Source organism: Electrona antarctica, assembly GCF_951216825.1.
Source record: "Electrona antarctica genome assembly, chromosome: 4".
Taxonomy (NCBI): Eukaryota; Metazoa; Chordata; class Actinopteri; order Myctophiformes; family Myctophidae; genus Electrona; species Electrona antarctica.
This window is the reverse complement of record NC_136809.1, coordinates 47,260,456-47,276,475: the sequence shown is the minus strand read 5'-3', so window position 1 is coordinate 47,276,475 and position 16,020 is coordinate 47,260,456. Positions and strand designations below refer to the sequence as shown.

General features: G+C 41.2%; 1 protein-coding gene across 1 annotated transcript; it reads right to left on the bottom strand.

The window, feature by feature from the left end:
- Positions 1-1,525: 1,525 nt before the first annotated feature.
- On the bottom strand, positions 1,526-12,263 carry gucy1a1 (guanylate cyclase 1 soluble subunit alpha 1). Its single transcript, XM_079498651.1, has 8 exons — positions 11,534-12,263; positions 11,166-11,233; positions 10,635-10,720; positions 9,721-10,439; positions 8,486-8,971; positions 5,957-6,100; positions 3,137-3,291; positions 1,526-2,243 (listed from the first exon to the last, which is right to left on the bottom strand). Exons 1-8 carry the CDS (start codon positions 11,768-11,770, stop codon positions 2,105-2,107), a joined length of 2,034 nt encoding a protein of 677 aa, XP_079354777.1. The 5' UTR covers positions 11,771-12,263; the 3' UTR covers positions 1,526-2,104.
- Between the last annotated feature and the right edge of the window lie 3,757 nt (positions 12,264-16,020).

Below are 16,020 nucleotides of genomic sequence, written 5' to 3'. Positions count from 1 at the left end.
GCATTTGGGGTTCTCAAACATTTTCATGTCAAGGACCCTGGATCCCCAAACTGGAATGTAAGTAAGCTAGACTGCGGACCCCCATCTGGAAAGATTTTGTGCCAGGGGGACCCCCCTTTCTTAATCTAAATTGTTCACAATTTTAAGGATTTTTCAACATAGAAGAGAAGATTTGTGCATGTTAAACCATTTCTAAATAGATTTTTTTTAAATCCAAAATAGCAGATCTTCAAGCTGACAGTGGCATCGCGACAATATTGTCAGCTTGTAGATTGTCTATTTTTGTGGTTAAACTGATTGTGATCATATGTTAACAAATTTAGCTGGGGACCCCCTGAAAGCCCTTCAATGACCCCTGGGGGTCCCTGGATCCCATGTTGAGAACCAGATAGGCCACAGACCCCCTTTTCATATAATTATTACACTCCAATCTACACTGTAAAATCAAGACTAATATATTATATTATATTACATATTACTTTTGCTCCCCCCACACAAAGGGATGTACAACAACACAATCTGTTTAGTCGGCTTCTTTTAGAAGTGAATCCAATTGTTTGAATAATAATATTAAGAAGAGTCACAAATCACCCTAAAAGGCTATAAAATAAAGCAGCAATCTCACTCAACCTTTTAAATGTAATAGAAAGTCTATTATAGCCTATTGACCTATTCCCACCAACAATATCACTTTTTAAAAACTGGCATAATAACCATCTATCAGGCTGAGCGGGCAGCGGAGCTGCCTGGGAAGTCCCAGGTTCTGTCCGTCCGGGGCCTGCATGTTCTCTGAACTATATCTCTGTATTAATAGCTCTAATATTGCTCCTATAATAATAGTTGTAGCATGGCCTAAATGCAGAGGACAACTTTCCCATGATGTGCAAATATAAAATGAACATACCCCAAAGAAGTGCATGGGGACCAAATTATTATTATATAGGAACCTTACGTACTGTATATGACTGCATATTACGATTGTAGTATAATTGTTGAAAAAGTTATCACAGAGACACATGTTGGTTGTTGTATTTATTGTGCTTTAGTTATATTGCAATTACAGTAATACCACTACATCAATTACATTCATTAATTTAATAGCTAGTAGAACATTCATTACAGTTAGTATGGGTGTGAGGCTGTGAGCTGATAGATTTGTGCCATGAAACTGATAAATATGTGTTCTGTGAAAAACTAAAAAAAGTACCTAATCTATTTTAAGAATAGTGTTTTTTTTATGTATAAGTCATAATGTACGTATATCAGTTACATGTCATTCTAAATAAAATAAATAAAAAGTGCACTTGAAAGAAAAATCCACCCCAAATAAATATGATATTTGTGGTTATTGTGCTCATTCAGTGTCATGATGTTGTAAATTGGAAATACAGAAAAGAAAAATAGCATTTCCCTTTGGGAATGAATAAAGCAATGCTTAAATTAATGCAGGAAGGAAAGGCCGATATTTTAATTTGTGTCAGCGGCGGCGCTACGGTAAAACATATAGAACATCATATTTGGGTTGATTTGTCCTTTAATCTCTTTCCAGGCTGCTACAGCAGATGCCTATGCAGACACAGCAACCATTAGTGAATATGAATATTATACTGTTTTACAAACATTAACAAACATTATGCTACAATTTTCATAAAACCCAAGTTTCAAGTTTCATTACAGAGATTATAAAACCAAAACTGACCACGAAACGATTCAGCAAATGATTGCTTTATATGCACGATTAATTATCTCTTAAATAATCTAGACTATTAAAACAAAATGTCTCACTGATAAACACCAGACCTTAACAAAGCAGAGACATTGCAGCAAGGATTCAGATAATTTCCATGTGTCACCCATTTTGAGTTTAGTTAATTTGACAGACGATTTCCTCCACACAAATTGTACAGATGGTTGAATTATACAGGGACTAGCCTCAAATATTTGACAACAAACTCACATCCCCCTCAACGTAAGCAGCTGTCACACTTGGATGGACTAGTATCTCTTGACACAGTCCCAACCAAAATATACAGTGGCTGTCACCACTGGACAAATGTATGTTTGCTCAGGCATGTAATTTGTGGTATACTGTAGCAAGCTTCCATCATATCTGAGTTTCGCAGGAACGTTTGTCAAAAGCCTCCAAAAAGTAACAAACACCAGGGATATCTGCTGGAAAATTGGCTGGAAGATCCTGCTTAGTCCTGGGAATGAAGACAAACTCTGGGCGATCTTTTAGCAGTCTGGGAAAACAAAACAAAACAAAGTTAATGAGTAAATGGTCTGCATTTCTATGCCAAATGATCTGTTAATAGTTGAGTATCTGTCTGGCTGCTATGCATCTTTCACTATTGGACTCATAATTGAGTACCACAGATGAAAAACAGTCTAAGTCCAAATGTCATTCTGACCCCTCCACGAAAAGGCCTCGTTGTCCTGACCCCTTATCTATCATTTATACATTATGGATAAATAGTGTGGACTTAGACTGTTTTTCGTCTGTGGCATTCAATTATCCCTGCTCTATGGTCATCGCATCCCACCCATATGTCCCCTTGTTTTTGAGTGGTGCAACCACTCCTATAGACAGCTATGTGTGTCCCTGGGTCCCTGCCTGGCTGTGTCCCTGGCTGTGTCCCTGGGTCCGAGTATAGCAGAGTGGCTCAGAGTCCAACATCTATTGGTTAAGATGTTGGACTTTCACGCGGGAGGCCTGAGTTCGAATCCCAGGTGTTACACGAGCACGGAAATAGCATATTGTCACCGCCAAGTGTCACTGTTGTGCAGCCTAACACACCACCAAGTGTAACTGTTGTGCAGCCTAATACACAGAGGCCAGGGAGGAGAGCTTGTACAGTACAGTACAGTACAGTACAGTACAGTACAGTACAGTACAGTACAGTACAGTACAGTACAGTACAGTACAGTACAGTACAGTACCACTCACTTCAGACAGGTGTGTGTGTGTGTGTGTGTGTGTGTGTGTGTGTGTGTGTGTGTGTGTGTGTGTGTGTGTGTGTGTGTGTGTGTTACAGTAGGTCACCTGTTAGGCTACAATACAAGACTGCCAAGTGCAGTGACTCAGCTAGCAATGAGGATTTGGACTGGATTGTACAGAGAATCAATGTTAGCTCACCTGTGGGTTGTAGGGCTGATGTTGATTTTTCTAGGCTGGCTACAAGACTCAAACTTGTTTGCCAATGTGACATTGTTACCAAAAAGGCAGTAGCGTGGCATCATAACACCAACCACACCAGCAAGTACTGAACCAGTATGGAGGCCTATTCGCATCTGTAAATGAAATCGTTTTGAAACAATGTAACATTTATTATTAATACATTTAGTAAATTGCTGTCTGTCTTGAGAATGTTTCTTTTGAATGCCTTTGATTGCTAGGAAATAGGTTTTTGAGAAGTTGTTGACTTCTCTAAACAGATAACAGAAAGTTGTTGACTTGCTATGTTATCTGTTATTTAATGGTTACAATTTAGGCATTTAGCAGACGCTCTTAATCCAGAGCGATTTACAGTAAGAAAGAACAAAATACATGGTAATACATCAAATACATAAAAATTGTCATCATGAATTATATGTAAGCTAAGAACAGTGGAACAGAACAGTGGAATATAATTAAACTATTCGTATACACTATAAAGTCCTATATGTCTACATAAAATGCTATCTAAGTTACATAAGTTGAGCCTATATGCATACGCCTGTAAGGTCGTCGAGGCTAGGGCAATTGCTACAGCAAGTGCTACGGGTGCTAAAATAGAGTCTGAAGAGGTAGATTTTCAGACTACAGCAGAATATTGGTAGTGAGTATGCAGTTCTGATTGCAATGGGAAGTGCATTCCTTAGTTTTGGAGCCAGAAGTGAGAAGAGTGGACTCGGAGCGTTGTCCCTGCGTTTTTAGCAAACCTGGTGGTTACCTGTTCTGATGTTGCATATTGCATAAAGGTCTTTTCATAAATTAGTAGGCTAATGCATTTCAGGTCATGCAATGAATTCAAGGAACACCTTCAAAATCTTTCAACCATATCGCCGTACTTGGGTTACTCACTGTAAGGTGAGGTCTGAAGCCATAAGATTGTACTATTCCATCTACTTGCTCTCTGTCTCAGAGGCGTGTTGTGGATAGCTTGGTGAGACTAACTGAATCCTAATCTAGTCCATGACAAATAATTATGTTTCTCAAAAGGACATTTTTGATTCTTTGAATTTAAGTAAAATATAATATAAGCAGGCAATCCTTTGATCTGAAACATTATATTTTACTGTCTTTGGAAAAGCTCAGAATTGCGTAGGGTATTGTATAATAAGAAAATGGCATGATAAATAGCTCTACATTTCTATAACGCCATTATCCAATGCACTGTACATTGTGCATACATTCACCCATTCACACAGTACTGTAGAGCAGGGGTTCTCAACCCGTGGGTCGCGACCCCTCGGGGGGTCGCCAAATTAGTTTGGGGGGTCCCCAAATTATAATTTTTTTTAAAAGTTTTTTTTGTTTGTTTTTTTTTCACGATTTTTCAAAAATAGCAGACCTACAAGCTCGTAGCGTGCCACTCGGTGGCGCGCTATGAGCTTGTAGATCTGCTTGTAGATCTGCTATAATAGCTAAATTATAACATAATGCTTAAAACACAAAGGGGTTCCCGCCCAAAATGGGTTAAGGTTATTGTAGCAGTCAATTTATATTGGGGGTCGGGAGGGGGCGGGGCGGGGGTCCCGAGACATTGCCAAAAACGTTGAGAACCCCTGCTGTAGAGTCAAGCATGCAAGGCATCACCCTGCTCACAGTGAGGAGTTAGTGAGCTGTGTCTTGCTCAAGGATGCTTTGACACAAATCCAGGAGGAGGCAGGGATCAAACAGCGAACCTTCCGTTTCACAGTTAACAGTCTGATAGTACAGTCCAAGAAGATAATGCTAAAAGCACAAGACAAAGACCTGTGGGGCTTGTTTCCATTGTGGTCCATAATAGTGAATCTTACTACTGCTACCAATGATATAGGCCCACTGCATACATACAGTATGGTCTGTATTCAAACAAAAGTATAAATAATAACACTGCTAGTGTAGTACTAATTGTTTGTTTATGCCTCTGAGTTGTCTCATTGTCTATGATAGATAGTTATATTACCTCATGTTTTGTACATCACTTTTGGTCAAGGAGGAGATTGCTTCATTTAGAGAAAGAAATACATTTGAAACTAGAAAATTGTGCTCCTCAGAGTGCAGGGGCTCCATTTTCGTCACCGCTAAACCCCTTATCCCTAAACTTCTTTGCCTTTTTTACAATTTTGAAAAACATTTTTGAATAGTTAAAATGGCCAGTCTACAAGCTCACAACGTGCCAATGTAGATTGGCTAGTTGAACTATTCAAAAATGTTTTTCAAAATAGTAAAAAAAAAAAAGGCAAAGAAGTTTAGGGATAAGGGGTTTAGCGGTGACAAAAATGGAGCCCAAGGTCTCCTACCCAGGACCCACAAACTTGGAAGGCAGTTACTGGTATAGACAATTGGAATGATATGAGTAATCTGAGTAATACATTTTAGTAGTTGGCAGCATAATGTGTGTTTTGAAGAAAACGCAAAATGGCATGTAGTCTGGCACAAATGGATGGTGAGTTGCGTCATGAATCATGATCCAAGGAATCCTGGGGGAAATGTTTGATTGTATGACCCACGGTCATCCAAATTGTACCGTCTCTCACCGGTCTCAACTGGTCTACAGCCCTAGTCCGCACTCGGTGTCAGTGCTTTATGCTGAATTCACACCAACAGCGGTATTCTGCTTCCATGTTCATTATGTTAATTATTTGTCATGGGCTTCACTTCTGGGACACAGAGCGAGTAGACAGAAATTGTACTGTCCTATTATGCATTAATATATAATATATAGGTTGATAAAAGTGTTAACTGGGATAAGTAATGCTTGATAGTCACCTCTATTGCCTCTCCAGTTGGTGTCCTGACCTCATTCGAAAGTTCCATCATCCTTAATGCCATGAATGCAATTTGGACAGCATGAGTCTCACTTTCCTTGTGCAAGCCACCAGCTACACAGTAAGCATCGCCAATCGTCTCCACCTAAATAGGGTGCAGAATCAGAAAAGTGATTTGTCCATCACCAACTCTTTAGGGTTTTGTCAACTTCGCAAGAATGCTTTCACTCACTACATTCAAATTCCATCGTCTGGCAGCAGGACAGGTACATAGTAGGTAGCAGGACAGGTACATAGTAGGTAGCAGGACAGGTACATAGTAGGTAGCAGGACAGGTACATAGTAGGTAGTTTAACTGAGTTGCGTAATTATATTCAGAAGCTGTTCTGCAATAATATATAAACTCCTTGTGAACTGTATGGCCGCATTTAGTGTGGTGTGTGTTTTGGAATTCTTTTGGAAAGAATAACTGAGCTACTGTACTATTATTTAGAAGTGACAAGGAATGACAAAGGAATAATGACAAAAAAACGAATTTAATGGCTTAAGATGCTCGACCCATGGGGCCCATAGGGGGAAAAGAATTGATGCCTTTTAGGTTGCCTTTTTTCCCTTGTGTGTAAATGTGAACAGGAGACTGAGGAGAGCACTCAACAGTTGTGTGGCATAGACAAAGTGAAACTATTTTTAGACACGCACACTTCAAAATCCTGAATGTCTATTTAACTCTGAGAGTGTAAAGAGTGCACTCTCTCACCGTTAAATAGACGCTCAGGATTTTGCAGTGTCTGGAGTAGAAACAGGGTCTCGATGGAGCCTCAGACTTCCTAGTGTTTTACGAGATATTTGTCAAACATTGCTGCTCTCTCTGTTATGCTTCTGTGACATACTGATTACATTAGCCAACCTCCCTGTAGATTAGCAGCAGTTGGCAGAATGTATAGTACCGTAGTTGGTTGAGGTACAAGCCGGCACAGTCTGTCCTAAAATCATGTAAAACAAGATAAGTTAGGGGACTGTGCTATTTTGTACAAAGTTTGGAATCTGTCTGAGAATTTGATGGAATTATGGGATACACTCTCCAATATATTGCTAATCTATGTTGTTGTTGTACTAATCATAATCTGGAGCAAGCCGCTTAGAAATGGATCTGTGTGCGTGTGTGTGTGTGTGCGTGTGTGCGTGCGTGTGCGTGTGCGTGTGCGTGTGTGTGTGTGTGTGTGTGTGTGTGTGTATATATATATATATATATATATATATATATATATATATATATATATATATATATTTAGCCAAACATTTAAGATAAGTCATAAATAACTAACGTCATAGACAGGCCACGTGAGGTCTGAGATTCACATGAAGCTAGACTTTCTTTTTACTGTATACACTCTTTTGCAAAGAAAAGGATACCTTTAGTGGATAAAGTACTCACCTTGCCTCAAGCCATATACTGTAAAGGTTCAACTTATTTTATCACTCTATAGGTGTTTGAAAATTACCTGCCCTGTTGTTAACGGCAGTCACATGACGAGACGACCACTATATAAGGGAAGTTACAAGGGGTTATAAGGGAGCTATATAAGGTTGATTACTATCACCTGATGAAGGCCGTTCACGGCCGAAACATTGTGTCCTGAATGAGAATGGTGTTTTAAAACAATAAACACTGTTGGAGCAAAGACTGTGTGTGCGGACCCGACCACTCCTTCTCTGTATGTATCTACCTTTTGTCCAGCACCAGCAAAGAACTGGATGTGCACAAGCCACCTGCTTCGTATATACTGTAAAGGTCCCTGCACACTGCTGCTTTTTTTTGAATTTCTATCTGTGTTTTTCCTGATGTTTTTTCTGAAAAACGCGTCCAGTCTGCAAGGACCTTAACTGTTACAGTTATTAGAGAATGACAGTTCTGGCCTTCTTTAATGAACTACAGGATTTCCAAAGAATTTACAGTCTGTCCTGATGAAGGTCTAATCGACCGAAACGTCGACCCAATAAAGGGCAACATTTCGGCAAGTGTCTGACAGTGTGCGGGACCTTTTCTTTGTTTTTCAAAGATACCCTTTTTAAAGAATTTACCGTGACATGAATATAAATCCAACATTTATTAGAAAGGATAAAAATATCCACAAACATTCAAGTTGCTGTAATAAAAATGAAAGTGCTACACTGTAAAATCTGAAGTGGTAATTTAAATGGGCCCTTACGGTTCCATTTCTAGTTAAATTAACGTTCACAGTATGTGCTCGTAAATGCAATCAATCTCTCATACAAAGTAAGAAATAAATTAACCTTTATCTTTATCGTTTCTTTTAAAGTTGAAAATTCTTCTCGAGTCATCTGACAAAACTGGTGTTAAATGAGCCATTACAAAGGCCTGTCTGGAATTATAGCCTTGATGCCAAAATCTCATCATTAAACTGGCTCTCTTCTTCTCTTACTGTTTGATGGAGCACTTGAAATAAATCAATCTAGACATTCAGTACTGACAGCTAAAATATTACCCTTGAAGCTGTTATTAACTTACCTTATAAACATCAAGCTCCCCACAATGGTGGTCAAACCTGGTGTACAGCTCACTGAGCATGGTGACCACTTGCATTGGGTTACATCGTGAGCACACAGCTGTGAAGCCCACCAGGTCCGAGAACAGCATCGTAACGTGGTCAAACTTCTTGGCCTGCACTGACTGGCCCTGCCATAGCTGCTGCGCCACAGGGGCAGGAAAGATTGTGAAAAGGAGGTCTTCCGTCTTCTTCTTCTCTTCCTCCAGTGCTTTGTGTGTGTTCTCCAAGGCAGCTTTGGCCTTCCCAAGGCGCTTTTTCAAACCATCTTGGGCCTTGGCTTGCTCACCAACAAGAACCACATCACGGAGTGCATTGTGAATAGGGATGTCTGACAGGTACAGGCCACGGCCTGTTAGTTCTTCCAGCTTGTCCACACAAGGCGAGCCCAAGAACAGTATGGAGTTGGACTCAGAAGCGTAGATCATCTGACCTTTCAGATCCATGAGCTGAAAGGACAAAAGGGGATGATAATAAAGTAAAACTAAGTCTAACTAAGTGTAACTATAACTAAGATTATCTATCGACAACCTGGCGACAGGCAAGAGACGGCAGAAATCCGCCCGACGTAAAATCGTGAACGAATCGCCACAATGTAGAGTTGCAGGCTTTACACAGCAGTATTTTGAATATAAATTATAATTATACATTTCAATAGAATTTAGAAACATTAGGATACCTAGATGTCATTCATCCTTAGCTTTATAATCCTATTGCCATTGAATTTGGTCAAATGTCTCCCTTAGTAGAGACTGTCCCAAAATGGGGGCACTAAGTGCCGCTGACATTTAATTCTTTGATGCTTATAGGTAATAATAGCCTACTCATATTTGATTATTTTTCTCTTTTTTCCCCAGCTGACTCTACAGCCAGTGCCAAAATAGTGCCATCAATTCTAATTCATTCTAATATTAATTATTCAGTATCAATCCACACTTTTCCTTTTTTCCCCCTGTACCCATAAATAAACAGCATGAGAATCATAACATCTTTGATGGATGAAATGGTTTGACATTTTCCTCTGAACTCCTCAGGGGGGGTTACTGTTGATCTCTTCCCCAAGTATGTCTCTACGTAGCCCAAAACTAATAAGCAACTTTATCAGAATGATACTATTTTGAAAGCATTCAATTTGCTATTGATGTTCTTGTCACTGACTGTTTATGTTCATGTCTTGACGTACAGCAGAGGAACCTACCTTCCCTGTGTTATCTGGGTCGGTCGCCCCATGTTTGATCCGAATGATGAACTGCGTGTTTAACATGGTCAAAATGCCTTGAAAGGTGCACTTGATCTGGGGAGAGACAATAGAGAAGTGCTCTTGGAATACGGAGGGCCGTCTCACTCCTTCTGTCCTGCTCAGCCTCTTCCTGAGCCCATCTCCTATCTGCACCAAGAACAAGTCTTGGTCCAGGAACAAGTGGAAAGGAAAGACGCTGGAGAAGAGAGAGGTGGGAAGGGTCCCTGCCGAGGTGGCCCGGAGAGGACTGGGACTCAGACTCTCGCTGTCCTCCACTGCCACTGTGTAGAGAAGACTGGGCTGTGGGCTGGACTGCAAGATGCTGTCTTTGCCCACAGCAGGGAGGTCCGTCAAAACGTCCACGGTTGTGTGATACAGCAGAGAGGCAGCTGCTTTGATGACTCCAGGGAAGAAGAGCTCTGTGGTCGGGCTGGGATTGAAGTAGTAGACAGTAAGCAGGCCCGGATCCTTGTCTAAGCACAGCACCGAAGGTTCGTTTACAGAATCCGCTCTGTCCGGGGTTGGCAGCGCGCTGCTCTGTCTCAACAGGACATTGAAGCTGTTGAGGAAGTTGTGGAGGGCTCCCCCCACCACCCGCAGAATATGTTCATCCTCCTCATAACACATTTTGAAGAGTTCCTCACCAAGGGTTATTTTTAATGCATCCATTTTGATACCTGGTGGTTACAAGAAATGAAATGTAATGGGGGTTGGAGCGCACATTACAAATTACCATATTTTTAAAAATAATAAATCAAATTGTGTGTGTGTGTGTGTGTGTGTGTGTGTGTGTGTGTGTGTGTGTGTGTGTGTGTGTGTGTGTGCATTAGGTTTTTTTGTTGGTTTTGTGAAAGTGAAATATCTGGCATTACCTGTTTTCCTAGCGTAAGTCTGCATTATGTCATGTATATGAGCTGGATCACTGCAATACTGATAGTCTGTATAGCACATTGTTGAACTGTAAAGACAACGAACATCAATTAATGCTAACCCAGAAAGGCAATAATGAACGTAGTTTTTCATTATGCAACATATAGGCCTATACCTGAATGTGGCAAATTATGTAGCTGCATATACTTGCCCTATATTGACATACAGTAAGAGTATCATATTTCATTTGTGTGTGAAATTAATGTGTTCAGTGTAATCAGTCTTTAGAAATGTCTGTTGAGAGATGTCGGTAACTATCAACATCAAAACATCCTCTTGACAGCATTGTCTGCAATCTTGTGACAAGCATTTTTCAGCAGAACTGTTTATGCTTAATCTCATATTATTCATAATCATAACCTAAATTATATGAGTAGGTATCGATGTAACTTTTTTGTACATAGCCTATAGACTAGGCCTATTGCCTATTGAATATATTGAAAGTCAATATAATTGACATGTAATCATCTTACCCATCATTGTCCAGTCTATGTGATGTTATCCTCATCATTCGGTGAAGGGCAGTATGTAGTCTTTGAAGCTGTATAACAAAGTGTTCTGCAAGTTAAAGACCATCATCTTGCCAGATAAGGCTAAAACAACCTGCATTACCCTTGAACCTTAAAAAAAGGCGACTTCGACAGCTGTCACATTTCATTTCATGTGAGTGTACGTTATAGGCTGCTATACCTATAGTAGCCTGGCTACTATTACCTAAATTTGACAGAATACCCCCGACAAGACGAGACATAACCTAATTAGTTTTAGATGATCTTCGCAAAATATATTTAAATTTAACAAAACATGATTAAGGTTGAATTATTTAAACCTCAAACCTCACCTCAGGACATGCCAATTTGCGGATGCTGTCTCCAAGTGTATGAAGATTAACTTTCGATCTGCTAATTTTCCGTTGAGGGGGATCCTCAGATATTTTTCCATGCACATCCTTAGAAATAGGCAATGCATCCGCGGCGTCAACTGAGCAATCCTCAAAGTCCCCCAGCTCATTTTTGGCGACGTTGGAGAAGGGACATTCTCCGGATATTTGCAGTTCTTTCAGTTTTGCGCAAAACATCTTACTATTCTATGTCTATAGGCTTATCAGATATCCTGTCTCTCGTAGAAATTGCACCATTCTCCAAAAACCTCAGTCCATGTGCTCATCCTGTGTACCGTCCTTCCTCTCTGCCCGTCAAATGATCTGACTGCCAGTGCCAACACATTCTGGGGGGAAAGACCCGCATAAAATATTAATTTAAATTTACACGGTCAAACGATGAGAGTGAACTATACCATCAATGAGAAACTAACGAAACGCACCAGTGGGCCAATCCGTGCGCAAGTAGGTTGGCATCCCAACAACCTATATCAGCCTGGCATCCCGACAACCTATCAGCTGCAGACAGTGAATTGGTTTCAGGACTCATCATCCATCGCGTGCAATGGGCCGTTTAGAGATAACATTGGAAGTGGGATTGGCTTGGAGAAGACTTTCCCCCGACATAACGGTTCAAATAAATATCCATAAACTCAACAAATTATACATTTCTTTTTAAAATAGGCCTAATTCAACGTTTTTTTTCTTTTTCTTGTTTTGTTTTTTTGGACAGTCCAGACAATCTGCAGACTCTAGCCTAGTCGGTTGGCTGTTGTTATTGTCCCTGTTTAAGATAAATACAATATTATAACGGGGCATATGGGTCTAACTTTTCATTTTATCAATTTGATCAATTTTAGAATATCAACTTTTTCATAATTTTTATCCCACGATTTTGTAACCCATTTTTTACCCCTGTGTCAATTATCTAATGTGATCCTGGGCTCTATACACCCTCCGCCAACCTAGGGAGAGCAACGGACTTGAACTCATGCTTCCTTCATGCATGAGTGTCCATGTTGCTCCTTTGCACCTGACAGGGTCCCTGGTTGGACGTAGCGCGTGGAGGAACACATTATTCCAACCAGTTCCTTTCCCCTCCATCGGGCACCCCGGCTGGCCAGGGGGAGGCAGTTTAGAGACCAGGATTACTGCATGTTTTTTGTGAGGGTGCCTATCCTAGAACATGCAAACTCCACGGGGAGAACATGCAAACTCCACACAGAAGGGCCCTTTCGCCAACCCCGCCTCGGGTATGGGCACTGATGACGCGGAGGAGAGGACACGCCGCCAGCGCCCACAGCGTCCCGCGCGGGAATCGAACCCAGGACCTTCTAGCTGTGAGGCGACAGCACTACCGACTGTGCCACCGTGCCCCTATAGAATATTTTTTAAATAAATTACTTGTGGGTTGCTGATGCAAAGGAGTAGCCTAGTCATGACAATTACTTTTTATGAGAATAATATTTTATTTAGAAACACCAAGCACCAAACCAAAGGAATATAGGGAGGGGTGTGGTCCCTCTAAAATACTAGGGTGATATAAACAATATAACAGAGAGAGCAACATAACACATAATGCCCCCCAAATCGCAACTTCAATACATGACAATAAAAAAGTGTGTGCGCCCTGAGGTTTGCTGGGAAGTCTCCCTCACTAAAAGCCCACTGATCCCAGGACGCTATACACAGCCCATGCACCTGAGGGGGTCTATCTGTACCAGTAAGTTAGTAACCTATACTCGCCCAATAGAAAGTCCAGAGGTCCTGAGATGCTGAGGCACGGTATGGGTGCTCTAATGCCCCAGTGATGGGGCATGATTTGAGCCTGAGATTCAAACCCAGGTCTGACCGAGTCTCTGCCTGATGACCAAAAGCCTAATTTCTGATATCTAGGGGAACTCCCCATAGGCTAATTGTTATTGATTGATTGATTGAATAGTTTATTAGACAGAATGTATAAACAGCAACAGAGTACAAACACTAAAAATGATAGCACCATTTAGGCCCTATGCAATCAATTCATAGACATGACATGAACAATAACAGAAATCAATATCATATAGGTAAAAAACTAAAGAAAAATCCATGACAACACAGTAAAAATAAAACATATATATACAATGAGCGGGAAAAGGACAGGACACCTGGGTTAAAATCAAGGCTATGATAGAAGAAGGTATGGTCCGTCCACAGACCAGACAGAAACTGGATCTGGAAGTGTGGTGGAATTATATTGGAGTCAATGAGAGCCTATGCTGGACCAGCTTGTGAACAAACACTGTTTCTGAACGATTGCATTCTTTGTTAGTTCTTTTCTAATCATTGTTTTTCGCTCGATGTGCACACCGTATACATGTATAGAGGCATCTAAACATCGCCATGTATCGTTTCTGGCTCGGCAGTATTGCAAGATTTGGTTGTCAGACTGTCAATAATACAGTCTTCAGAAACATACTTTGTGCACTTTAGATATTTCAATAAAATGATACAGTGTACACATCAAAAGAAAACAGATGTGTGATATTTGTTCTATTTTCTGGCCGAGTATTTTAGAAACGTCGCAGTCATTCAGAAATAGTGTTGGTTCATAAGCTGGTCCATGCACCTGCGGCTCTCATTCTCCAATGTAGGCCTATTCCACCAAACTCACAGCTGCATAACGTAACGAATCTGCCGTCTGGAATTGCTGGATAGCTAGGAATGATGACCATACCTTGGTTCGAATCCTGGGTGTTACAATGGAGCTGTGACCCGGAATGGGTTTCCCGTGGGGGAGGTCAAAAGGTCATCAAGCCTCTGCTTGACATGACATTACACTTGCCGTCTACGATATATAACATATGCCTTGCTGTCTTTATCTAATGCTGCTACTGCAGACCATTTCATTTTTTATTGGCCACTTTTATTTGGAGCAGTCCTTGGCCTTGCATCTGCACCTGCTCTCCTGTCACAGTCTGAATCTGAATCATTGTGGATGGCCACAGTGGAGAGATGGTGCATTGTGGGCATCAGGCAGGGCTCCTTGGCAGATCAGTGAGATCACGGAAGCTTCCACGTTGATAAGGACCTTAATTGGACTGTCGTTCAGCTTGCAAAAAGCAATTGGTTTTGATAGCACATCAGTGAGCTGGAGCCTGGATGCAATCCTACCTGGAGGGGAGAGAACAGATGGTGAACGGAACACTGTCTGACACTGATTCGCTACACCACCAAGATACCCAATTGCCCATGTACCTGTCAAAATACTTCCTTAATGTCAACGAAGTCAACACTCACAACACCAGAGGGAGTTCAACAAACGATTTGCAACCTAGATTTGGCTCAAACAAGGGATTCAATTAATGTTGCTCCTATGCTACTAAAATGTGGAACGCCCTACAGCCATTAAGAAATGTGAATCCCTAGACTCCTTCAAAACTGCTCTCAAAGAGCACCTACGGATGGCTGCAATTCGACAATGGCGTTCGAAGAGTCCCCCCACCCCTTTTTTTCCCATACTGTATACTATGTTTTTCCCTTGCTTACTTTCTTCATATGATGATTTCCTGTTTTTCATAGAAGTGTATATTTGTATGTCTTTAAATGTTCTGATGAATTGAAAATGGAGGACCCTGATGTAAACAAGTCTTATAGTGCTTTTCATGGTTTCAGCCTCGTAGCAGTTGTTTGAAATGTACCCATACATACTGTGAATAAAAAAAACAATCAATCAATCAATCAATCAATCATTCAATGCTGATATAACCCTTTGGCCTGGACTATCTGTATGGGTGCAATTGGCGGTGTCTGTGTACTCATGTATGGGCATTGGTGCTATTCAGTAACCTAACCTGCCACAAGTCCCAGTTTTCCATGTCAATATGAACCATACTGACTTCCCTGCTGACCTATTTTGTGACAGGCGACACTACTAACTCACGGTCACCTGCCAGTGGGGAGAGCCTGGAAACCAGAAAAAATATATAGCCCTCACCCCTCAGCAGATTTGGTCTGGCACCAATCCGTTGTGATTGGATTTCACTCCCTCCGAAGTAGTGTGGTACCAATGTACATACCAGCTACTAGCTAGTGAGGAGTCCCCACCACAACAATGGGGGTGTTAATCCGACATCCCGTTAGTCCAACTATGTGGCAGCGGTGGCCGAACGGATTGAGGATCGGTCTTGATACCGGAAGGTCGCCAGTTCGAATCAGCGGTCCGACACGTTAAAATTACCACCGCTGAAGTGCCCTTGAACAAGGCATTGAACCACTACGATGAAATGTTCTATGAGCAGGGCCTGGCTGGAAACAAGTTCTTGAGCTTAGCCCAGATACCCTGGGTAAATATAGTAATCATTTCATTTCATTTCAGGTTAAGACTCACCCGTGGCTTCTGCGTGCGTTTAGTGACTGTTAGGGTTTGGGGATAGGGTTAGTATGGGCCTACAGTATATGGTCGGAAA

What these genes read in the sequence shown, in the direction of transcription:
- gucy1a1 (XM_079498651.1), bottom strand. Translation starts at nt 11,770, where the DNA reads ATGTTTTGCGCAAAACTGAAAGAACTGCAAATATCCGGAGAATGTCCC. An exon ending in GCAAATTGGCATGTCCTGAG is followed by an intron (nt 11,234 to 11,533) that starts GTGAGGTTTGAG and finishes TTTGTTATACAG; the next exon opens with CTTCAAAGACTACATACTGC. An exon ending in GGGAGCTTGATGTTTATAAG is followed by an intron (nt 6,101 to 8,485) that starts GTAAGTTAATAA and finishes CACCCTATTTAG; the next exon opens with GTGGAGACGATTGGCGATGC.